Source organism: Physeter macrocephalus, chromosome 15, assembly GCF_002837175.3.
Source record: "Physeter macrocephalus isolate SW-GA chromosome 15, ASM283717v5, whole genome shotgun sequence".
Classification (NCBI taxonomy): domain Eukaryota; kingdom Metazoa; phylum Chordata; class Mammalia; order Artiodactyla; family Physeteridae; genus Physeter; species Physeter macrocephalus.
Window position 1 is genome coordinate 79,091,550 of NC_041228.1, and position 24,793 is coordinate 79,116,342.

Consider the following 24,793-nt stretch of genomic DNA (forward strand, 5'->3'; position numbering starts at 1 on the left):
CTGTGATGCTGCTCAGGGGTTAGGACGGGGCATACATTTTCATTTATAAGAAAAAATGATTACATGCCTTAAGAATAACCAAACCAAAAAATTGATGGTTTTATTTGTTGCAGTGTTTTCAGTTAGCACTTCACATTGAGTTTCAGGGCCATCTTTAAAGTCCTTGTATAGTCGTCTGCAGTATAGTTATTGTTGTTTCAGGGGACTTTGGGTTGTCTTAATGTGACCGTGCCTTAGCTGTAAGAGAAAATGAATTCCACGTTCTGTCAAGGAATATGAGCGTGTCTCTTGCCGCTGATTATCCTTGTGATCTCTTATTTTGTTTCCTGTATCTTAGGTGAGTAGAATGGATCCAGTCCCCAAGTGTACAGACTTAATTCCCTGTGGAGCAGCATTTGGCTGTAGACTTTGGGCAAGTGTGATAGGCACGTAACGCCCCCTTCCCCAGGGTGTTCATGCTTTAATTCCCGGGCCCTGTCAGTGTGTTACCCTGTATGGCTCAGGGGAATTAAGGTTGCTAATTAGCTGACTTTGATAGGGGGAGTGTCCTGTATTACCCTGATGGGCGGGCCCAGTGTGATCACAGGGTTCCTTCACAGTGGAAGGAAGAGGCAGAGTGAGGGCTCAGCCTGACGTGGCTGGCTCTGAAGATGGAGGAAAGGGTCAGAAGCCAAAGAAAGCAGACGGACACTAACTAGACTTTTGAAAATGCAAGAGTAACCCCCCTTAGAGCCTCCAGAAAGGAATGCAGCCCTGCCTGCACCCTGATCTTAGCCCAGTGAGACCTGTGTTAGACTCTGACCTCCAGGACTGTAATGTAATGAACCTGTGTGGTTTTAGGCAGTTTCATTTGCGGTAATTTGTTAAGGCAGTGATAGAAAATGTACACAGGTAGTAATACACTGTGATCATTTGATTCCTTAGTGAAAGGACTGCTAAGCAACCCCTTCCCCCAACAAAATATTTAGATGACATTTACAAAGCTGATAAAAAACTAGTACTGCTGTGTTTATTTTTATTAAAAAATTTTGTTTTAAAGGCTTGATTTAGAGCGTTTATATTAGTGTCACTTTTATTTATTTATTTATTTATTTTTGGCTTCGTTGCTGCGCTCGGGCTTTCTCCAGTTGCAGAGAGCGGGGGCTGCTCTTTGCCGCGGTGCGTGAGCTCTAGGCGCGCGGGCTTCAGTAGTTGTGGCACGCGGGCTCAGTAGTTGTGGCTCTTGGGCTCTAGAGCGCAGGCTCAGTGGTTGTGACGCATGGGCTTATTTGCTCCACGGCACGTGGGATCTTCCTGGACCAGGGCTCGAACCCGTGTCCACTGCATTGGCAGGCAGATTCTTAGCCACTGTGCCAGCAGGGAAGTCCTTCTGCTGTTTTTAAATGGGGGTGGTCTTGAGCCCTGAGAGGTGGGATTTTCTCTCATTTTTGCAGCATCCTGGAGGTACCTCTGAGTTTTTGGAGCTTTGTCCTTTCTTTAATGACAGAACTGGTATATTGGGTAGGTGAATCAAAGTGGTGTACAGATGCTGTTGAAGTTTGGAGAAGCACAAGTATGAAGACCATCTTGAAGTTAGTTGTAGTAATCTAGCTAAGATTGATAAGGACGGTGATAGAGTGGAATTGTCACTGAGAACAGTGGGAGTAATTGAAGAGAGTAGCTGTGCTGCAGGGTGAGGGGCTGTGCAGCAGGCTTCGGGTGTATTGTGTTTGCAGTGATGGTGGGGGCCCCCGGCCTTGTGAAATCAATCTAGTAATTTATTAAATGCACTGGAAAATTTGTACTGACGAGGAGGGTGGTTTTGAATCAGCAGAGCAGGAGAAAGGAGAAATACATACCTGCCCTCCTGAGGCAGTATGCTGGAGGAAGGCATGGACAAAATTAACAGCTATTTAAGTTACTTTTCTGGCAGACAGAAGCTGGGGTCCTTGTGAATTTGCTACATAGAATCCTTCTAGTTTGGGGGAAAGAGTCTTGTATTTGAAGAAGTTGTATATACTCTTTGTTCTCAGAAGGAAAGAAAGACTATCCCTCTGCATTCACTGTAAATAGACATAAGTAAATTTCTACCCTAGGCTCCCCTGCTATAGAAAATGGAAAAATGACAGTAAGGTAGTTGGATAAGGTAAACTATTAGAGATTATTATTTTTGAAAATATTTCTGTTCTTCCAGAACGCATATACCTCCCCACACAACACACATTAAAATAAAACCAAATGCTCTGTAGAAACATAAGGGTGTCTTTCTGGCTATTCCTGCTCTTCTCTGGTGTTCAGCGTATCACATTTCTAGGGCAGCAGCAACATTTATATGGCTTATTTAGCGTTTTTTACTGTTGCTTTCTTCCAAAATTATTTTCTGCTAAATGAGTAATACAACAAATCCATTGAATTCTTTAGGGCCTGTTTGTATATTTAGTTTTCCCTCTGTTCCTACAACTCCGGGACTGCTTTTTCCAATGTTTTTTGATGGTCTTGTCTTCTTTCAATTTGAAATATGCCACTGGTAAGAAAAAGTAACCTTTACTGTTGCTTATCTCTGGCATTTGTTTCAAGAATTTGGCTTTGCTGTTTCCCTGTTCCTTCATTCCTTTGTGGGTCTCTATTTTTAGCCTGCCTACCATGCCTACATGAAATTTAATGAGTTTTTCATTGGTTTTATTCTGTCCTTTTCCAGGTGTGCTGATAATTATTGAAGTCTATACAGGGGAAACAAGGGAACCAGAAACATGTTGTGTTTCAGTTAACAAGCTCATGTTTAAGCTGACTCCCAGTAGCTGAGGCTACCAGGCATCCTTCTGTCTAAGAGTGTGACCCAGTGATGGATCTCCTGAGAAGGAACTTTAATTAATTAATTAATTTATTTATTTTTGGCTGTGTTTGGGTCTTCGTTGCTGCGCGTGGGCTTTCTCTAGTTGCGGCGAGCGGGGGCTTCTCTTGTTGTGGAGCACGGGCTCTAGAGCGCAGGCTCAGTAGTTGTGGTGCATGGGCTTCGTTGCTCTGTGGCCTGTGGGATCTTCGCGGACCAAGGCTCGAACCCGTGTCCCCTGCGTTGGCAGGTGGATTCTTAGCCACGGCTCCACCAGGGAAGTCTCCCTGAGCAAGAGCTTTAAGGCGGCAGAATTGGCGCCTGCTGCCCTCAGACTCCTAGTTGCTGTTGGCCGTCTGACTTCCCTCTGTGATCATGGTGGACAGCTCTCATAGCACAGAAAAGCTGGTGATAAGCGTTTAACATTTTGCCAAGAAACTAAGATAAAACACAATCACATACTTAGAAGTTTTAAAAAAAAGGGGGGGGTCGTTGCAGGATATAGCAACTCACGTCAGATCCATGGGACTGTGGGTGTTTGGGCTGGCATAGTATCAGGGTCTCGTGTATCCTCAGTTCATTTTACTGCCTAACTGTCTTTCGTTCTCTGATGGACCTGAATGTAGTCTTTCTGGTTTTCAGGTTTGTATGAGTCTAGTTTGTACCGGAAAGGAAAACCACACGGTAATTTGAGCGGGGAAAGTTTAATGTGAAGAATGGTTGGCTCTAATGGGATTGGCTAGTAAGTAAAGAGAGCCCTGAAGAACATAGAAAGGGTATAAGGAGCAGCCACTACTCCTGGGGCTGCGATCGAGCCCTCAGGGAAGAGGCCCGCCTGGGGCTGAGACCCAGGCCTGTAGACAGGGCGTGTGGCGCATTGGATGGCAGACAGGTTGCTCTGGTGCCTCCTTGATGGGATTCTCCAGAAGTCTGCTCTCTGGGGCATGAGGCAAAAACGTTAGAGAGGTGTCTCACCAGAGGCTCCCTCCGCAGAGGGCCCAGGGCGGCCGCGGGGGGAGCCAGGTGCCGGGGGCCCTCTTGCTCTGTGGGAGCCTGCCGAGACATGACTGCACTGTCCGAGGTCAGGAGTCCGCGAGAGGAGTGAGGAGGGAAGGCCGGGGAGGAGTTGAGAGGGACGGAACGGGGAGCAGAGTAGGGGGCGAGCCTTGTTCGTGGGACCTTCGCTTTGGGAAGGGCGCGGTGCTGGCAGGCGGTAGCGCGTTGTTAAACGGGTTAAACCGGGCCCCCTGACTGTCTGTCTTTGTGTAGCCTACAAACTAAGAAGGCTGTTTACATCTTCAGATGGTTGGAAAAATACTAAAAGAAGAGTACTGTTTCATGATGTGAAAATTCTATGTAATTCAGCTTTCAAGGGTCCATAAATAAAATCTCTGGGACATAGCCACACTGTTTGATTTATAAGTTGTTTGTAGCTGCTTTTGCTCTAGAAGCACTCAGTTCAGACGTTGTGATGGAAACTATGGCTTGCAAATCCTAAAATACTTGCTCTCTGACCTTTACTAGAAAAAGTTAGCTCAAGGACTGGGGACACTGAAGATTAAGTGTAGTGGCAGAAGGATCAGCAAATCAGGTGTAAGATGTGCTTGGAGAATGAAACAGGGATTCCGAGGGCCGGTGGGTGGGCAGGTCCTCAGAGGTGAGACAGTTGCCGTTGTTGGAGTTTCGGTGCTTGAGCAGCTGTTGAAGGTGCCCAGGATGATGGTGAGAGCTGGCGGCAGAGAACCTGCAGCTGAGATGCCAGAGTCCCCACTGACACCGGGGGAGTGGACACCTCAGGGTCCTCAGTGTGCGGATGGGGAGATCAGCGCGCACAGAGAGGAGAGTGGAGTGGGAGGTAGAAATGCACGACATCTTCTGCACCTTTTCCAACAGGAGTGAAAAGCAGTCGTTATCCACCTTCTAGGCCTTCTAAAACACGGAAGACTATGTATGTATATGTGTTTTCTATAGCTTCTTATTTTTATATGCGTGTGTGTATATATACATGCATATGTATACACACACATATATATATTTTAAACTCGTATCATGAGTCCACATTGATTCCTCCCGTTCCATCCAGCTCACAAGGTGTACCCTCACAGTCTCGCCCCAATCTTTCCATGCCTTGGTTTCCCTCAGAAACACCATAGGGTTATTGAGATCTCATTGACAGTTGGCACCTAACAGCCACAGTATTCTATGTGTCTTCATTATATTTTATTGCTGGATTTCTATACATTTGGTGAATGCTGCTTGAAATGGAAACATGTTCTTTTGTGAGAGGACCAAGTAGGTCTGTATTAAGTCATAAGAACAGCTGTTGAGCACATGGTGTGTGTTATGGACTGTCACAGGCAGTGTACGTCGATTATCCCATGTATTTCTCACTAATCCAGAGGTAGTTATTATTATTATTAATATTGGGTTAACTATGTAGTAGCTGAGGCCTAGAGAGATGGATTATGTTTCCTGAGGCCGCATAGCTGGGAAGCTGTACAATTAGGGTTCCGACCCAGAACCCACACGGTATCCTATGAGCCTTTATTTAAATATGATTTTTATTTTAAAAGAGCACTTTCTGTTAGAATATGACTCATAATGAACATACAACTTGATGCGAAGTTACGATTTGATATACTAATACTCATTCTGCAAATGATCCTTGTAAGGGTAGCAAAGAGTAATGTGAAATTAAGTTATATTCCTGTTGACGTGGCTCCTGTTGAATTCTGAGCGGAATTTCACATTGCGGAGGGTTGTGACTCAGCACCGTAACCTCTGTGCCTGTCAGAGTTCCTGAGAGTACGTTATCAGTTTTTGTTTATTAAATGAGGAAATCATCAAGTAAAGTCTTTTTGTGCAAAACACTTAAAAATTAAAATATCCAAACGTAAGGTAATACTATTTGCTTTGAGTAACTTTTTGTTGAGGGGACATTTAGTGTTTTAAATACACTATTAATAAACATGATTTTACTCACCCAGTTTGACTACTGTTTATAGTTTGAAGACCGGTCTAATTTCATTTTAAAATGAAACGGTTCCTTACATTACTAGAGATCTTTAGTTCTGTGAATTCATTTTAGCCAAGTTAAAAGTAATTTTTAAACATTTTTTCTGAAAATATGCTAACTATTTAAGAGACTGATTTCCTTGAGCAGAGACGGTCTGTGTGCACTGAAGCCATCCTTTGACATTCTTTCCTCAGTGTGCCTGTGTCGTGCTCATCTTGCTGGATCCGTGGTGAAGAAGTGTTCAGTGCAGCCTGGAGGGAGGTACTGAGCTATCGTTTTAAAAGCTTTTGCAAAGCATTTTGATTGCTTAGGTTGGACAGTTTTCTCAAAATGAGATTCGTTAACTGAAGGAGCCACTGATGACAAATTGATCATTTGAACTTAAGGTGCAGCTCTTAGTACTTGCTTCAGAGCCCATGTAGCATTGTTCGGGCCATCTTAGGGCAGCAGTTCATTGCTCAGCACTTCTTAAACCTCCTCTGGGTTGTGAGTAAGAATAAGGATAGAACTATTTGTCCCCATAAATGAAATGAAGCTATAGTATCAGTGTGGTGTGTGTATGTGTGTTTGCATTTCTCAAGGGTCTCAGACCTGCATTTCTAGTCATTTTATTTCTGATAATGTGAATATTAGTAGTAGTGCATGACATAAGATCTATGAATAAGGCTGAAATATCTCTGTATTTAGGAAATCTAGAACAATTTACTCTTTCTCAGTTGGTTTTCTTCATTCATATGGTGCAGGTAATACCACCTGTCCTGAAATACCCTAAGGTAATTATGATATTATGTGAGTTGGTACTGAAATGTAACAAGGTGTTTTTGTTTTATGCAGCTTTTACTAGTGTCTGTCTGTAGGTAAAGTGACCATGATGGACTTCAGAAAGATGCCATTTTATAGAACTACCATACGACCCAGCAATTCCACTACCGGGCATATACCCTGAGAAAACCATAATTCAAAGAGTCATGTACCACGATGTTCACTGCAGCTCTATTCACAATAGCCAGGACACGGAAGCAGCCTAAGTGTCCATCGACAGAGGAATGGATAAAGAAGATGTGGCACATATATACAATGGAATATTACTCAGCCATAAAAAGAAACGAAATTGAGTTATTTGTAGTGAGGTGGATGGACCTAGAGTCTGTCATACAGAGTGAAGTAAGTCAGAAAGAGAAAAAAAAATACCATATGCTAACACATATATATGGAATCTAAAAAAAAAAAAAATTAGTTCTGAACCTAGAGGGGTGGGAGGGAGACGCAAGAGGGAGGGGATATGGGGATATATGTATACGTACAGCTGATTCACTGTGTTATACAGCAAAAACTAACCCACCATTGTAGAGCAATTTTACTCCAATAAAGATGTTAAAAAAAAAAAAGGTGCCATTTTATAATACTGGAAAACTGTAGTTAACCTACTTACATTCTTTATCTTTGCTTAGTAAAGCGCTTACTTAGACTTTTTGAAAGTTTTTAAAGGTGCCATCAAAATAATTTGATGTAATGACTGTCTCCCAGTTGAAAAAACCAAAACCAGAAAAGGTAACCACTTGCTCAAAATCATACTGTGTGACAAGGCCAGTCTCTGCATTACACAGTATGTTAATATATAGAAAGAACATCTTTGGCGTGAGCTCATCTTCTGGTTTATTTTATAACGAAATATTGGAACAAATTAGTGGTAGGGAACAGATAAAAATCATCTGAACTGATGAGTAGTTTCCAAACCATGTAGTTTTGCTTCGGAATATTCTTTTATTTTTATTTGAATATTGTCCTGTGTGAATTCATAATTTTTCAAATAAGCCCCACTTTGAAAGCATGACCCAAGAGGAGCTGAAAATACGTATGCTTTTCTCTCATGCTTCCCCATCGATCTCGTTACGTCCTAAGAACATTGTCACTTAACGGACTGAAAGCGGACAGCACAGCTGCCATTTCAGTATTCTGGTTCAGACTTTTCCCGAGTTAGAGGAGGTAAACAACTTGCAGGCTGTGGCTCCTATGAGGATTGTTTTTAATTGTTAAGGATTGTAGTATAGCACTTCTTTTCTTTTCTTTTTTTTTTTTTTTTTTTGTTGCTGTACGCAGGCCTCTCACTGTTGTGGCCTCTCCTGTTGCGGAGTACAGGCTCCGGACATGCAGGCCCAGCGGCCATGGCTCACGGACCCAGCGGCTCTGCGGCATGTGCGATCCTCCCGGACCGGGGCACGAACCTGTGTCCCCTGCATCGGCAGGCGGACTCTCAACCACTGCCCGGACCGGGGCACGAACCCGCGTCCCCTGCATCGGCAGGCGGACTCTCAACCACTGCACCACCAGGGAAGCCCAGCACTTCTTAATACTTCTTGAAAAATTGAAAGATGTTAAGTAAATATCCTCAAACATGATGAGGTTATTCCCTGAGGATTGGTTTTGTTAGGTCACAGACGTGTATAGTGAGGGTGTTTGTGGTCTGCGATTAGGGCTGTGCTCAGTGAACACATGCTTGCGCGGCAGTGGTAAAGGTTTGACAAGGCCGTAGATTCAGATCTTTGAGTAAGAGGAGAGGAGGAGAGACTTCTGGAGCTATATGAAGTTCTGTAGTTTTCAAAATAATAAAATTTCAGATTGAGTTGCTTCATATCTCTTCTTTTAAAAAACTGTGTATTTCTTTATCCCCTCATGTCCTGTACCTTGAACTCTTCAGCGAGCCACCGCCTGCTGCTTCTCTGTCCATCTGTGAGTTCATGCTGTTGTCCGCTGTCCCAGGTGGGGAGGAGGGGAGGATTAGAAGAATGCGGGCCCTGTGGGGAAAGGCACCGGTGCAGCTCTGGAGTCGTGGGGTTGAGAAGGTGGCTGAGAAGTCGCATCTGTGAACATAGGCCTCTTAGCACTTGCCGGATGTCAGAGTATCTAGTGCGGGCGCTTGAACAGATTTTCTTTCGTTTCTTCAGACTGTCAGTGGTAGTGAACTGAAGGGCTGGGGAGGAGACAGCGGCTTATCAGGTTGCCTTTCTTCCTGGCGCTCCAGCTTCAGGGGTCACACTCTCCCTCTAGAATCGTGTCTCACGGAGCCCACTCGCTAGGTGATAACTGCGCCAGATTCCAGAACCGGTCCTTCTTTGTGTGCCCTCTTTGGTCTTCTAGATTGAAAAATGAAAGTTTGGAATGTGCGTTGTGTTATAGAAGTGAAAGAAAATGAAGTATTTACTGGATTTGTGTATTATTAGGAGCTTTATATGTAGCGCACTCTTTACTCTTTACAAATTGATGATGTGATTAGTATTTTTCCCATTTTATAGATAGGGAAACTGAAGATCGCAGATTAAACAGTTTGCCCGGCTGTACAGCCAGTAAATGACATCAGATGCTTCATTTCTTTCGAATCCAGGGGTCCGCAACCCCCAGACCGCAGACCCGTTAGGAGCCGGGCCACACGGCAGGGCGTGAGAGGCGGGCGACCGAGCCCGGCTTTGTCTGCCGCTGCCACCGCCCCCGCCCCCGGAAAAATTGTCTTCCACGAAACTGGTCCCTGGTGCCCAAGAGGTTGGGCACCGCTGTTCTCCTCCATTCTTTCTTTGGAACCAGGAGTACAAAAGGGAGGAAAAAAAGGAAAATGAGAGGTTGAGGAGAGGGAAGGAGATCTGAACGGAACGTCTTTTCAGCTAAGAGAATGATAAGTTCTTCTGAGCGAGAGGTCAGGAGCCTCTGGGCCCACTGTTGTGTTTCAGGAGGGTCCACGGCTTGATAGACCAGACTGGCGTTGTGGCTCACCCCTGCCAGGTGTGAGCTTGTCTCATGGTCTTTGAACTTTGTTCTCATCAGTGAGAAGGTTAGAGCTTCTTCGTAGGGATGCTGAAGAAACAGACTCCGGTGCCTGGTAGGTAGAGGGTCATAGGGGATTGCATGTGTGTGTTACTAGTGCTGAAACAAGGGCAAGCTTTGCATTCTCCTCGGATGTGGAGTTAATTAGATGTTCTCAGCAGCTTTTGGCATGGAGTAGCGGACCTTGGCTCACCCTATTTTTTCTTTTTCTTCCTTTCATAAGTCTCTGTGTTTCCTCGTGTTTGTCCGTCATCCTTGAGAGACGTTCCTGTGCGGTTCTCTCTGTACTCAGAGCGGCCTTGGTCCATGACTCCCATGGCAAGGTCCTCGAGGGCTTGAGGAATAACGAGCCTATGTTCGTGCCCTCCAGTATTGTGTTCTCCTTTGTTCGGGCCGCCAGTGTCCTTCCCTCAAGCTGGGCGAGCTGTGTCCCCACCTCTGCGGGGGCAGGAGAGCAAAGAGCGACTGCCGGCCGCCGGTGCCGGGGAGGCAGGGAGGGGCCGGCCTGCAGTCTGTCCTCTTCCCTCCCCGGGGCATCTGTCCGCCACCAGCTTGCTTCCTGCCTCCCTTGACGTGGGTTGAACCTGCCGTAGAACGTCCCTGGGCTGCCTGGGAGATGCCGTGATACTGGATGGGGCTGCCGCTAGTTCTTTCCCACAACCAGGGACTTTAAAGTCACAGGCCTAATTTTGAAAGCATGGCAGGCAGCTTTTGGAGCCCTTGGAAATCATGTCAGGTGAGCTTATGTGGATGTGCCCTTTGCTCCTCCACCCTCGAGGTGTGAAAACTGTTCTTAGGAGTAAGCGCGACAGCTTCCTTCTGGGACATAACTGCTGAAGCTGTTCAGTCCTTTATTCTGACACTTTGTTCCGTTCTACCTTTACCCTTTCTTCTTTTTCTCAGAATCCTTAATTTGCTTTTATTGTTTAATGCAGGACTTGAACGCCCCTAAATTTTTTTTGTTTCTTCTGTGTTACAGAAAACGGCAGGAGTGGGCAGAAAAAAATTGTGATTGAAGTAACAGAAATGCTGAGGCACAGACACTCATTCCTAGATAACTAAAGCTCAGTTGTACTCAACGCAGGTTTAACTGATGCCAAAACAGCAGAGAAATCAGAGCCCTGGGGAAGCTTAGGAATCAGAGAATTAGCCTCTTCATTTCACACGTGAGGAAGTGATGTTCTGGAGGGTTGCCCAGAGCCATACAGCAAAGTCATCAATGGGATCAAGGCTAGACCTTGATCTCTTGACTTCTGTTTGGCACTTTTCCATGATCGAGATGGAGTTATCTCAGAATTGACAAATGGCAAACACATTCCATGACCTAATGCTGTAATGGCTTTTTAATATTGTTTCCTGTACTCATAGAGATGAACTGAATTTCAGGTTAGGAGATTATTGTTGAATTATCAAAATATTCACTACAGTTTTAACTTGCGAACTCCTCATATGTACATTGATTATAATCAATTTAAAATCTCATGGTCCAGTAGTCAGGGGATTGGTTACTTGGTGCATCTGTCTGATGGAATATCACGTCCCTGGATTTTGGAAGAATTTTTGATGGCATGCATAAATGCTTAAGACATATTAAGTGAAAGTCTGAAATAATATATACAGTATAATACCAACGTTGTGTTAAAAAAATAAGAATATTGATGCTTAGAAAGTAAATAATAACAGTGACTCTTCTAAGGTTAGGCTTATCAGTAATTTTTATTTATTTTACTTGGTTTTCAGGTTTTCTGCAAATGCATATACTACTTTTATAATCAAATCAGTGAATATTATAAAATGTAATTTATAATTATACATATAATTTATATGTACTACGTGATTCATTTTTCACTCAGTTTTTCAGAACAATGTATATGATAAAATGACATCTTTGAAGCTCTGTAGTGTAAATTATTATTTATATTATCTTTTGTTCCGTGGTTTTTCTGCTGTAGACTTATTTTATTTGTTAAATGTATTTTTATTCCTTAGGAAACTACTCTCCATGTGTCTTTATTGTACTTCATCTGGTCTAAATAAATATATATAGCTGTCTTTATTTTTACCTTGTCAGTTTTGTTCAAATAATGCAAATACACAGTTTAGAAAGTAAGTGATACTATGAGCCTTGGAGACAAAGCATAGCAGTTCCTGGCTTCACCTGTTTCCCGCCACCACCACCCCCCCGCCCCCGCCCCAGGAGGCTCACACTCCAGAGGGAACTTAAAAAGATAGCTTTTACGTTCTGCTACAGATGAAGGGTTAACTCCCATACCCCCTTTACCTCCCTCTCATCCTCCCAGTGTGGTTAAATGACTATTCAAATTAAATCGGCAATCATGTTTTCTGTTATGACTGTGTAAATACTGCCTTCCACAGACCAAACAATGTATTCCAGTTCTAACAGTCCCTTTCTTTGACGGTTTTGGTTTTCCCGTAACATCCTGTTTCAGTCGTTCAGTGCGCCTCTCATCGTCGGAAGTCCTTCCCTGGCTTTGCCCCGTCTGCAGGAGGAGGTCCAGGCTCCACGTGCTGTGGCCTGGACTTCGCCAGGCCGCTCGGTCCTTCTGGCCCCGGGCTCACCTCTGCGGTGCCGTTTGCAGTGTTTGAGCGGGTGTATTGCCTCTGTCCCTTCTACATCCCGAAATGCCTTTCCTGCTCTCTGCTGTCTCTGCTTCCCAGGCCTTCTTTAGGCAACTCTTGCGGTCCTTCCATCCCTTCCCCTGCCCCCACTGTGTCTGGGCTGGGTGCCCCCTAACAGCTTGTGCAACTGCTGTGCTCTGTTCATCTGAGTTTGTAATCGTTTATGCCAGCTGTTTGCCACATGTGCTCTGGGGTCCTTGAGGTCTCCTAGGATCTTTTCAAGGGTCTGAGAGGTCAAGTACTGGGTTTTTCTACTATAACATCTGAAAACACCTAATGTTCTGCAAAACAGCAGGGCTTGTGGGAAAAATAGCGTTGCGGCATGCCACTCAAAGCCTGTGCAACCAGCTTACCAGCAGAAACAATACCAATCCTAATACAATTTCTGGGACAGCTAAACCTCTACTGGGGTTTGCAGCTGGCATCACGGTCAGTCAGTCCTTCACAGCCTTAAACCCTAGGGTTCATCGTCCTCCTTTGACATTCAGGCCCTGGAAGACCATTTGCTTATGGATTATCATTTTATTTGCATATAGATGTCATTTTTATTAAAATTAAAAAAATCTGAACCTGGGTATAGCCTTCATTAGTCTGTTGTTTTAATTCAGGGAAAACGTCTTAGTATTTTTACATCTGCATCCACGGTCCCCCAGATCACTTGAAGACACTGTACCATCATCTAATTGTCTTACATAGGAAGGGACTCTATCCTAAGCGTTTTGCTTGAAGTCTTTATGAGCTGCTACGGTATGCCTTTAGTGTGTGGAAGCTTGTACCTTCCTGTCACTTCGGAACACGAACATGTATTGTAAACCACCACACCTTCATTATCTCCACATCATTACCGCATATGCTGAACGTGTGAGCTCATTTGTGTTGAAGAAACATGCACTGCAGCAGGTTGTACCTCCTACTCCAGGAAGCCTTTCCTGACTTCCTCCCTCCTGCATACCCTTTCAGCTTTCTGTTCAGATCTGTTTCTTTCCTGCCAGACCAGAGAGAAAGGAGTCTGGGAAATCTGATTTCCCAGTCGGGCGCTACACCCTGTTGACAAGGTGATGTTTTTTCCAGCCTTCTGAGTGCCTGGTCTGTTGCAGTAGATCTGAAACACAGATGCACTGCACTTTCTAAAATGGAAAAGTAATTTCCCTTGTTAATACCTGACTGACTCTGCTGCCTATAGTAGATGTTCCTAAACTAGAGTGGACTCCTGGGTCTCTAGAAACTCAGGAGCCTTCTGAAATTGGATGCAACGCTTCTAATTTGTTCATTTTTTAATAGAGGGGAGTTTGTGATCAAACTCTCAAAAGGGGCGCCCCCAAAGAAATCACTGGCCCACAGGATGACGTCTACCCAGCTCCTTGTAGTTTCTCTGCTCTCTTGACTTAGGCTGAGCTGTTTCCTGCCTCCAATTCCCTAACTCCCTTTACTGTGTTGCACAGTCCATGCCCTTAAGGAAGCTTCCTTGATCCCGGGAGCCAGTTCCCTCTTTGGGCTCCGACGGCTCCTTCAGCAGCCGTCTGTCAACGTGAGCTGTAGCTCCCCATCCCTTTACGGACGGTTTCTCACTTGACAGTGGGCGTGCGAGGGCCTTCTTCCCGGGCTTGTGGCTTTGGTGAGGTAGTACGCAGACGGCAGCAAATGGTGGCAGTCCCTGCTTGCTTGGGTCTTCCGCGTGCCTTTCTCACTGAGAGTGTGCGCTCCCGTGTGGAGAGGTCCACGTGTGCGTTTTGCTATGATGATTTTGGGTAGAGTTCAGAAGGACCCGAGAAGGGTCAGGTCACTCTTCAGCCATAAAACAGCAGCAGAAGGGAGATGATTTTTCAAGCTAGTCGATTATGGCGTTGCCGTAGAGCCGTGTGTAAAATGTCCCTGCGTAGTCCGAGTCGCTCTCGTCAGGTCCTCGGCAAGTGCTGCCCGGGGTGGGGGGGTGGGGGGGGGGCAGACGGGAGCTGCCGCAGCCCAGCGTCGCCAGCTTTTCTGTCGTCTTGGGAAGACTTTGAGGACCAGGTGGGAACGCTAACCTGTGCTCAGAGGCCATGCTGTCAAAAACACCTCTAAATGGGGAATTCCCTGGCGGGCCGGCGGTAGGACTCGAAGATCCCGCAAGCCTCACGGCGCGGCCCCAGATCGCACCACCTTTAAATGCCGGAACTGCGCCCCGCGTGGCGCGAGCCGCTTGGGCTGGAAGGGGTCTGGCCCCGTCCGCCTGCGTTGCGTGGCGGCTGCAGAGCGCTCAGCTCAGCTCGCGGGGACGACGGCGCCGCGGGCCCTGGCCCTTTCCGGGGAGAGCGGGTGGGGACGTCGGAGCCAGCCGTTTGTGAGCGTGAGCGCGAGCGCGAGCGCGCCGGGGAGGAGGAGCGCGGCGCGAGCCTGCAGTGTCTCCCCGGCCTGGAGGGGAGGAGAGACTAGAGGGGCGCCGGCAGTGGGGCAGGCCCTGGGGGCGCGGCCGCTCGGTCGGCTGCTGTCTTCTCTCCAGCCAGGAGCGGACCGCGTGGGCCGTCAGAACTCTGGTTTTGGGCCATATGGGTGTTTTCGTTTCTCGCTTTCCCTCTCGCCTGATTTATCAGTTCAGAAATTAATTGATACATGAATTTGCTTATCAGCGCATTGAATAAAGCTTAAATTGTGTATGGAATAGTGCTATCGAAATTCTTATTTTATCTAGTTGCACTTATGTTTCCATTCAAAGGTGCTGAGTTTGACTTGTTAAAGAAGTTCATTGTACCTACGTGTGTATAACGTATGTCCTAACGCTTAAACTATTAAAGTTGGTAACAGAGTTTGTGGTCTCATTTATCGTGACAGGATTTACCAAACACAACCATCTTAATATGTATATTTCCATATATGTATCTATATTTATTTATGTACACACATGTTAAACATGTTGTAGTTCCGTTGTGTGTTCCGTGTTGAGGTAATCTGTTCTTCCTTATGTTAACGTTTTGAATTCATGTGGTGCGTGTAGGATTTGATAGTGGATGTTTAAGTTTAGGAGCTTGAAATCCAGTAACTCGTGTGTATTTACGTAGGCTTTCCACGCTCTGAAGAAGGCCACGCGGCTCAGTGATGGGGGAGCGTGGTCTCTGGAGTCTGGAAGGCCGGGGAGCGTGGTCTCTGGAGTCTGGAAGGCCGGGGAGCGTGCCCCAGCAGCGTCCCCTTCCAGAGCAGCACTGGCCGCCATGGCAGCCGCTGGCCACGTGGGGCTCTTCAACACTTGGAGTGTGGCCGGTGTGACTGAAGTTTTAATTGTATTTAACTTTAACTAATTTAGGTCTCGGTAGCCATGCGTGACTGTGGCTGCCGTACTGGGCCTCACAGCATGGGGTGATTGAACTTAGTTCTGTGCCCCGGGTTTCCTGTCTGTACAGATGAGATCAAACTTAAGCTGCCTTTTGTGGTGGTTATAAGAATAACTAAAACAATATATTTAAAGAGTTTAACTCTGTGCCTGGAACAGAACATGTCCTTGAGAAATGGTAGTTAGTTATAATGACTATTATATATTTAATAAACTGGAATTACTTTCCTTTTGAGCATTCATTTAAACCTGTTTATTTTTATTCTTCCCTTTCAGGATTAATTTATTTTTGGAAATCAAGTGCAATATTAAAGGAAAACAAACCACACTACATTATTGGAAGCCATTTCTGCTAATTTTATTACATTTTAAAATTTATGGTTTGATTTGAATACTATCATGGGAGGAGCTGTGAGTGCTGGGGAAGATAATGATGACTTAATTGATAACTTAAAAGAAGCTCAGTATATCCGCACTGAAAGAGTGGAGCAAGCCTTCAGAGCGATTGATCGCGGAGATTACTATTTGGAAGGCTACCGAGACAATGCTTACAAAGACTTAGCCTGGAAGCATGGCAACATACACTTGTCAGCACCTTGCATTTATTCAGAAGTTATGGAAGCGTTGAAACTTCAACCAGGATTGTCTTTTCTTAACCTGGGAAGTGGAACCGGATATTTAAGTACAATGGTGGGCTTAATTTTAGGTAATTTAATTTTTGTAAAATTCTATCTTAAAAAGTAAGCTGAGTTTGTATTACTGTTTATGATTTATAGGGTTTGTAACTTTGTGTACAATATGTGTTCGAATGTATATTCTAAAAGTAGTTACCTTCCTTAAGAGTGGAAACACAAGGTCATAGGAGTAATCTTTTCTTATTTTCAGCCCTGACCCTGATAGTTAGCTTTGCATTCAGTCCTAGACTTAAAAAGTTCTTGGAACTGTTTTTGAACCCCCAGCCGTTGTCTGTACTTAGAATTGAACGGTTGGAAGGTGGGAAACTCAGGAGTATCATGTAATCTACTTCAGGTAGAGTGTCCTGACAGCTGGCATCCTGACAGCTGGCATCCTGACAGCTGGCATCGAGAGTCTGATGGCTCTCGGTCAGTGCCCCATGGTGAAGGGGATGGTGCTGTGCTCCTGTCAGGGTGCAGGAGTCTGTGGGGTGTGGAGGGTGTGGCACCGTGGGGCAAAGCACAGGACCGGGGAGAGAAGTGTGTATGTCTTTAAGTTTCAGCCATCTCGTTGAGTGTCTCTGCCAGGCCTTATTTCTGGAGCGAGTATACAGCAGTGATCAAAAGGGACAAATGTCTCTGCCTTCAAGAAGCTTACTGGGTGCTTACTACGAGGGCTAGGCATTGCTGAAAGCACTTGACATACAGTAACTCATTTAACGCTCCCAGTAGCCCTGTGAAGTATGTATTGTCATGATTCCTGCGTATGTCGGTGAATAAACCGAGGCGCAGAGGTTCAGTAACTCGCCTAGAGTCACCTAGCTAGGAGATGACAGCTGGGAGATTGAGAAGGCGGTGGGCAAAGCGTGCATGCAGGAGAGTCTGCTCTAAGACATTGTGATGTTGGATGGAGGATGAACAGCCATGAGTGTCACTGAGCCGCTTAGTATTTACTGAGAACTGCTGTGTGACAAGCATTAAGGTAGAGCGTCAGGCCCAGAACATAGGCTCTTGCCCTTGAGTTTGCAGACTGGAGGGAGCGGAGAGGCATAGGAAAATGCAGTTCTCATCCCGGCTGATGTGTGCTGTAGTTGGGGGGTGTGCCCGAGTTACAGGGATGAGGCTGGTTCACAGTTGCCTCTACAGTGATGGGGATCATGGAGGATTTTAAATAGAGAAATGGCTGTACTCTAGGAGGGCGACCTGTGTCTTGGTGCGCTGAGGCAGTCCTGGTTTTTCCCGGTTATCCTAGCATCAGTATTAATGATGTCCTTTTCTTTCCCAGAGTGTCCCAGTCTGGACGGTAAATTATGTGTTCACATCGTACGACTTCAGGCATTTTCAGGCCTGAAGTTCTCCCTTCCTAAACACTGACTAGCTCCGTACTTGCTCTCCTCGTCATGGAACCTGCAATCATTTCACTTTAAAAAAAAAAAAAAAAAAAAGCCCTTTCATCCCACAGCTGAGTCAGTTCCCGCCGATACATAGTAACTGGTCAAAAACGGTATCATTATTAATTTTTGCCAAGAAAGAAATTTAGCAGCTTGCCTGGAAATTTGGTGCTCTGCTGATCCTGAGATAGCAGTTTTTCATCAGGTTGGGAATCGCAGAAACCTAGCCCTTGTATCATTAGAGCCTCTTGGAGAAAGGAATCTCTAGGGTTTGAGACGGTCTCCAAATCAAAGGAACTTATCGGGGGGAGTAGGGAGAGCTTCTTTTCCGAAGTGGGAGCTGCCTTCCTTGAGCCAGTGCATTTCTTGACTAGCTGTGGCTGCTTAGACTCAAGTCCAGGCCTCACTCCGCGTCCAAGCAGCTGTTGTTCTGCCTTTCACTCTTCTAGCCGGTCAGCTGGCTCCTGCTGAGGGAGGGCAGTTGAGCCAAAGGCCTGGTGGGGGGAGAGCAGGGGTCCTAACGAGCAGCCTTACCAGCAGTGAGGTCACCCTCCTAAACTCCATTCCTTAGTACTTGTCTCCAAGAAATTAGATGACTGGGGCCAGATGCATTTGTAGGCCGACTGCAAACTTCATCGTATCTTGAATGTTTTCTCCGCTATACCCGCGGGCATAGTGGGGAGACAGACCCGGGATTGAGTGAGCCACGGTGATGACACTTCCTCCCGCTAGCAGGCTCCAGGGGGTCGAGAGTCTTCAGTCACGTGTGTGACCGCACTTGCTGGGCCGTGTTCCAGCATTTCTCTGTGTGTGGTCCTGCAGTCAGGACCAGGATGTAATACCTCTCCTTTTGCTGGTAAATAGTCATTTGATGAGAAAGATAAGATAAAAACATTTTAAAAAAGGAAAGGCAGAGAGAACGGAGTCTGTCAAACTGTGATTACAGTTAATAAATCTTGGATCTCTCCAGCTTCTGAGGAAGCTAATCTTTTTTTCTCCTGCTCCCCTTTTTTGGTTTGTGTTTCTCGAGCATTTAATTAAAGTCAAGGAGGGGGATACATCCGTAAAAATCACTTAGAACCAGCTCCACTGGGGGCTGCTCCCGTGTTGCCTGCAATAACCTGAGAGCGTGCATCGGGCGTGGCCCCAGTGCTTCCCGGTGGCCGTAGCAACAGAAGCTGTCTCCTTACTGCACTGCTCGAGCACCCTGGCCCTCAGCCCTGCTCTCCAGTCACACGATGGGGCGGGCGCGCTCCCTCCTCGCCCGCCCGAGGACACGCTCCGCGTGACCCGGAGGCTCTGGGCCGGGGCCGGGAGGGCAGGGCGTCTGAGGAGGAGGTCCCTTGAGGGATCTCCGCCTGGAGAGGATGGGCTGCAGTCCCGAGAGCTCTGGTTCAGTGAGCGAAGTTGGGGTTGTCCTGACTGCAGGAAATGTCTTGTGATTCCACCACACTTGGAGCAGTTACTCATAAATGGAATTTAGTTTTGCCCCACACTGAGAAAATGGATTATTCCAGGTTCTAAATCATGCCTCATTTTGGACAACTTGTTTCGTTCCCATTTGAAGATAAATTCTTGTTCCACTCTCTTCTCCTTAGGAGCCTTCCTGGAGCAAAGGATTTTCACACAGAATCTAGTCCTTAATTGAGCCTCCTTTCAGTGCTGTGTTCTACCCAGGGAAGCCCGTTGAATAGGGTGCGGGAAAAGAGGTCTCTCATGTCCTCCTTAAATACCAGAACCATGAAGGCAAGTTATTCTGATAATCTTTCTGATTCAGGTGGGGATGGGTCGTCTCCATTCTGATCCTTTTTGCTTAGGGATTCGCTCCTTATGTAACCCATAATATAAAACTTAGGTGTTTCTTATAAAACCTGTAATATCGGGCTTAATGACTTTCTTAGTCTCTTGCCTAGGTCCTGAGTTAGTAGGCGTGACTGTGGAGAGACTGCCAGAATCACCCGGCACTCCGTACGCCACTGCCTCAGCTCTGCAGCGTTAGTTCCTACAGGTCACACAGTGGGCAGGCTTGCGGGTTTAATGGGAAAAGCACTGCCAGTGTACCTAAATGCCTTCACCTCCAAGGCGGCTGGTCAAGCTGCGTGTGGCCGTCATGTTTGGTCTCTGTGCTCTTTCTTTCTCTTTACCACAGGACATTAAGTGGTACTTACTGATTCAGCTACACTGACATTGCCTTTGACCTCAGACATTCATGTTTTCTCTCTCATTTTAGTCCTCTTCCTCACCTGGATGAGGTTCTAATTTACGCACCATAAAGTTCACCCATTTTAACTGTACAAGTCAGGGAGTTTTAGTCTGTTAGCAGAGTTGTACAAATATGACCATAATCCAATTTGAGAGCACGTCCATCACCCATAAAGATCCCCTACCCCAGCCCCTGGCAGCCACTTACCTACTGTTTGTCTCTATAGATTTGCCTTTTCTGTACCTTTCATGTCAATGGAATCACGCAGTCTGGGATCCTTTGTGTATGGTTTCTTTCCTTTAGCGTTACATTTTCAGGGTTCATATGGCTGTAGCGTGTATCAGTGCTCCGTTCCTTTTGGTGGCTGAGTAATACTCCATTGTGTGGGTACACCACATTTTGTTTGTCCTTTCACCGGTGAATGCTGATTTTGAATGACGCTGATGTGAACATTCATGTACAGATCTTGGTGGAGACACATCCAGTTTCATTTCTCTTGGGTGGACTCCTAGGAGTGAAATTGCTGGGCTGTATGGTGAGTTTATGTTTAACTTTTTAAGAACTTGACGAACTGTTTTCTGGAGTGGCTGCACCGTTTTATACTCCCACCAACAATACACGAGGTTCTAGTTTCTCCATAGCCGCACTGATGGTTTTTGTTTTGTTTTTTTTCTTTAATAGCCATCTTAGTGGGTATAAAGTGGTATCTTATGGTTTTAACTTGCACTTCCCTGATGCCTAATGATGTGGAGTATCTGTTTCTGTGCTTTTTGGTTATTCCTCTATTTTCTTTGGTGAAATGTCTATTCAGATCTTTTCTCCATTTTTAAATTAAGTTGTTGGTGTACTTATTATTGAGTTGTAAGTATTCTTTATATAGTTTAGTTACAGGCCCTTTATCAGAAATATGATTTTCAAATAATCGTTTCATATCTTTTTAAGCACCCCTTTTAGAAAACCCCCATGGCTCACTTCAGGCCTGAGAATGACGGAGGTCCAGAGTGCTCTTCTGCCTCATCTCCCCCATCTTTTTTGGTGAGACAAAACCCATTCTGCAGGTTTCCAGGGTTCTCTCTAAGGTAGATTCTCTTCTCTTCTTCTCTGCATTAAGCCAAACCTCAGTTTTCCCTCTGTATTTCTACCCTACTTCTTCTTTTTTAGGAGATTATTATTATTATTTTTTCTTTTTAAGAATTCCAAAGACTGTTCTTGGTATGGGCTTTATTTTGGGCTCTGAGCAAATCTGTTTTGGAAGGAACCCTTTCGTTTAGGCTACTACCATTTTCTGAAATGAGTTAAGCTCCTTACTGTTTACACCGTTACTTCTTAGTCCTGGTCGGGCTTCCGTGCATCTTTTTTCTGCCCATATGCCCTGCATTGAGTTGCTACCATTATTGTGTTTCTTGGGGTTTTTCCCTCACTTCTGGTTGTGGAGCGGAAGTCATTACTGACAGCCGTCTCCTTCATTGCCGCTCCTGTGAAAGTCCCCAGATGATTCTGTGTTTATGGGTGTTACTGCTGATTATTACAGGGCAGCTGATAGTAATAAAAATACAGTTTTACGGAACAGTGCAAGCTGTAGAAGTTTTACCAAGTTTTCATAGTAATTTCTTCTGGTTATGTTTCTTCATGCTCTTCTTCGAGGTTGAAGGGCACTTCCCTCGGTGCTGTGAAAAGTCTCAGGTGGGTCACTTTGCATCCTGAGTTTTTACCTTCAGGCGTAACGCTCGCCAGCCTGGATCATCCATGCACCAAAACCAGTTGAACCGTATTTGCGAATTTGCCGACTTGCTGAAATGCGTCTGTAACCCTGACATCGGTATCTGTCATTGGCGCGCATGCGCGGGCGCCGGCGCGGGGGCGGGGGGGGCGGGGTGGGGGCGGGGCGGGGTGGTGGGAGCCGCGCTGTGGGCCTGGCCCCAGCTGGCCTGGGTCGAGGGACGGTTCTGCTCCTGGTTTCAGCGTCTCAGAGCGGCGGCCAGAGGATCGAGTCGCAGTGCGGTGCGAGCAGCTTGGGTGCTGGGCCCGTTTCTCCTGAAGCTCGCTTCTTTTGCAAAATAGAGAAAATAGACTCTACCAGGGTGAGTTTTTAGGACCGAACGTTATTATCTCTGTGAGGTACGTATGTATGTGTATGTGTGCGTATTTCCCTAGTAGCCGTGGTGTACCATTTGCTTCGTGTTTTCTGGACTTCAGAGAACATAAACGACCACAGATACCGTGTGCTGACTGTATACTTCAGAACACTCCTCGCCCTTTCTGAATTTGTGTCTCTGTGTAAAATAATTTGTGAATCTCCGTCTCCCAGTGACTCCCTCCGGAGCTGGCGCCACGGCCGTGTCTCTCCCCTGGCAGTCTCCCCTAGGCTGAGCTGGGTGCCGGACTGAGCTCCCACATCAGAGGCTCACCCGGGCCGCAGGGCTGCTCCTGGAACCTGCCTTCACGTCGTCTGTGCGGGCAGCTCCTGCAGCCTCAGCCGCCCAGCCGCCCTCACCTTCGGCCTGCAAAGAATCTGCCCCTGGATTCTGCTTCTCTTTGCGGTGCCTTTACATACACTTCCTCTGTCCTTTTGTGGAAGCTTCTTTGGCTTCAGCCTATGGTGAAGGGTGGCTCTTCCTTCTGTCTTCAGGTCACCTCCACAGGCAGAGGAGTCCCAGGTTTCCAGCACCAGGTCTGTCTGCTGAGCTCTGGACACTCCGCATCCTCCAAGCTGGCCAACAAGCTGGATACTTGATTATGCGGTGCTTACTGCACGCCTCTTCTTCAGTGTGCACGAGATCCCCAAGTTCAGCCTGTCTCCAGCTCAAGTTGCCCTTCCTTACCCTCGCCCACACAAGACAGAGCAGCTCAAGTGGCTTATACCGCCTGTGTTTCCATTTTGGTGAAAGGTACTTTTTCCTACAAAAATTACTCAAGGCAGGGCCTGAACAGCAGTCTCTCTTCTCTGTCCTAAACTTTATCTTGCGGGATAGGCAGTCTGTTCACAGGGTTAGAAACCTGAAAGAACCGAAAGGCCCCTCACCTGTCTCCTCCGCTTTGTCTCGTCTTCCCACCTGAAGAGCAGTCAGCGCATGGAGCCCTGGGGACACCTCCACTTCCGCACAGACTCGCAGCGTGCTTAGAGGGTGGCGGTTGACTTGAAATCAGAAGAACTTTCCTAGGTACATAAAGGAAAGTCTGTATTGCATTTTAGAAGATTTCGAGCAAACAGCTAAAATTAGTAAGAAATTTATTTTCAATGACATATACTTTTCTGTAAGATTTACTTCTGTACGATGCCTCATTCTGTGATAAAATAGGTTTGACACATGAAGACGTGACAAATACACATTTTTATGCTTTGTATATATCATTTGCCTCAGTCTTCCTTGTGAACCTTTTAAATTTGGGATGGTAGCTAAGTTTATGTACTTTATCATTCTCCCAAAGAGTATTTATTATACGTGCCATTGAGCCAGCTGCTGAGGATACAGCAGTGCAGAAGACACATCCCACACCCTTGAAATTGTGCACGTCTCTTCTGAACTAGCAGTAGAAGCATTGGGTCAGATTTATTGGCTGCTCTTCATTTAGTTCAGGAATTTCTATTGAGTATTGATGTGACTTGGTCACTGCGCTGGCCCTGGAGTATCTTCACAGGTGAATACGCAGTACAACAAAAGGGCTGATGAAATGGCTTCCGTGGAAAGTGAGTGCGTTAACAGAGTTGGATCAAGACCTAAAGCTGGTCACGTTACCTTTTAAACCATGTTCTGTTATGTTACAGTTGAGCACACTCCTCAGCTTATTGACTGCTTTGGCGTAGTGTTCTGGTGTAGACGTGTGAGAGATGGTCGTAAATTACTCTGGCCACGTTAGACTTGGGTATTATCAGCCCGCTGGGTGGAAATACCTGAAGCAGCTGATGGTGACATGTGTTCTTGATATTTTGACATTTTAGACATATAGTTTACTTAGGATCTTGGGTCCATGCTCCATAACTGTTTAAAATGACACTTTCAGATTTCGTGTAAACATGTTTTTAAGATTCAAGTGTAGTAAAAGAAAACAGTACTTACATCCATAAGCTGAGAGAAGCCTGAGGGACTGGAACGTTCTGGTAAATTCCAAGGCTTGCTTCACGAGGCCTTTCCCAAACCTAGAGAGCAGAGAACAAGTCTCCAGTCTTAGGTATGTCCCACTAGCTAAAGAACTTTAAGCTTAACATGGCAAGATTCAGTAAATGTTTGACAGTGTCTTTTGTTAATATGCTTTTTTAACGTGATATAATAGGATGGAGAACCATAAGAAAATATTTATATCATAAGTGGAAATGCATTCGATCAGTTTCTCTTATCTAGTTATTGGTTACTGAATCTTTTGCTGATCTCGTTATTTTTCCCCTTTTCTTCATCTGCCTTTGCACTATTTTGTTTCTTGGCGTTATACCCCGGGGTGTTCATGGAAAGAAAGAATGAAACCTATTCTTGTCTGCTTTTCACCTGTTACCATCTCTGAATTCTTGTAAAGTTACTTGTAAATCTTCCCAAAGATGCCTATTTTATTCAACTAGAATTAGTAATAAAATATCATTGTAACTTGTTTAAAAGTGTTTTTACATATACAGTTGGTCCTCTGTATCCACGGGTTCCGCATCTATGGATTCATCCACCATGCGTCAAGATATTGGGGGAAGAAAGTCCAGCAAGTCCCTAAAAGCAGAACTTGAATTTGTCACGTGCCGGCAACTTATATACATAGCATTTATGCTGTGTTTCCTCTACGTAGCATATATGTATTGGGTATTGTAAGTAGTCAAGATGATTAGGGGAGGATGTACAGGTGTGCAGGGTGCATGCGCATACTACCGTTTATATGAGGGACTTGAGCGTGCACAGATTTTGGTATTTGCAGGGGGTGGTCCTGGAACCAACCCCCCCCCCCCCAATACTGAAGGGTGA

The 24,793-nt window shown here is 45.7% G+C and overlaps 1 protein-coding gene across 11 annotated transcripts in view; it reads left to right on the forward strand.

Annotated features, from left to right (window-relative positions):
• The window catches only part of PCMTD1 (protein-L-isoaspartate (D-aspartate) O-methyltransferase domain containing 1), a 63,872-nt gene that overhangs the window by 11,107 nt on the left and 27,972 nt on the right, over positions 1-24,793 (forward strand). For 4 of the 11 annotated variants that reach the window (XR_008619513.1, XM_028500686.2, XM_028500688.2 and 1 more), the window contains exons 2-3: positions 15,862-16,291; positions 22,483-22,741. The exons of 2 other annotated variants lie outside the window; for them this stretch is intronic. Coding sequence is in view for 8 of the 9 variants with exons in the window: in XM_028500686.2 (XP_028356487.1) it covers positions 15,985-16,291; positions 22,483-22,741 (566 nt within the window). In the remaining variant the exon portion in view is untranslated. Of the gene's footprint in view, positions 1-15,861; positions 16,292-21,815; positions 22,394-22,482; positions 22,742-24,793 lie in introns of those variants that run through there. 5 more of the 11 variants (XM_028500691.1, XM_028500690.1, XM_028500692.1 and 2 more) reach the window with 5 other exon arrangements.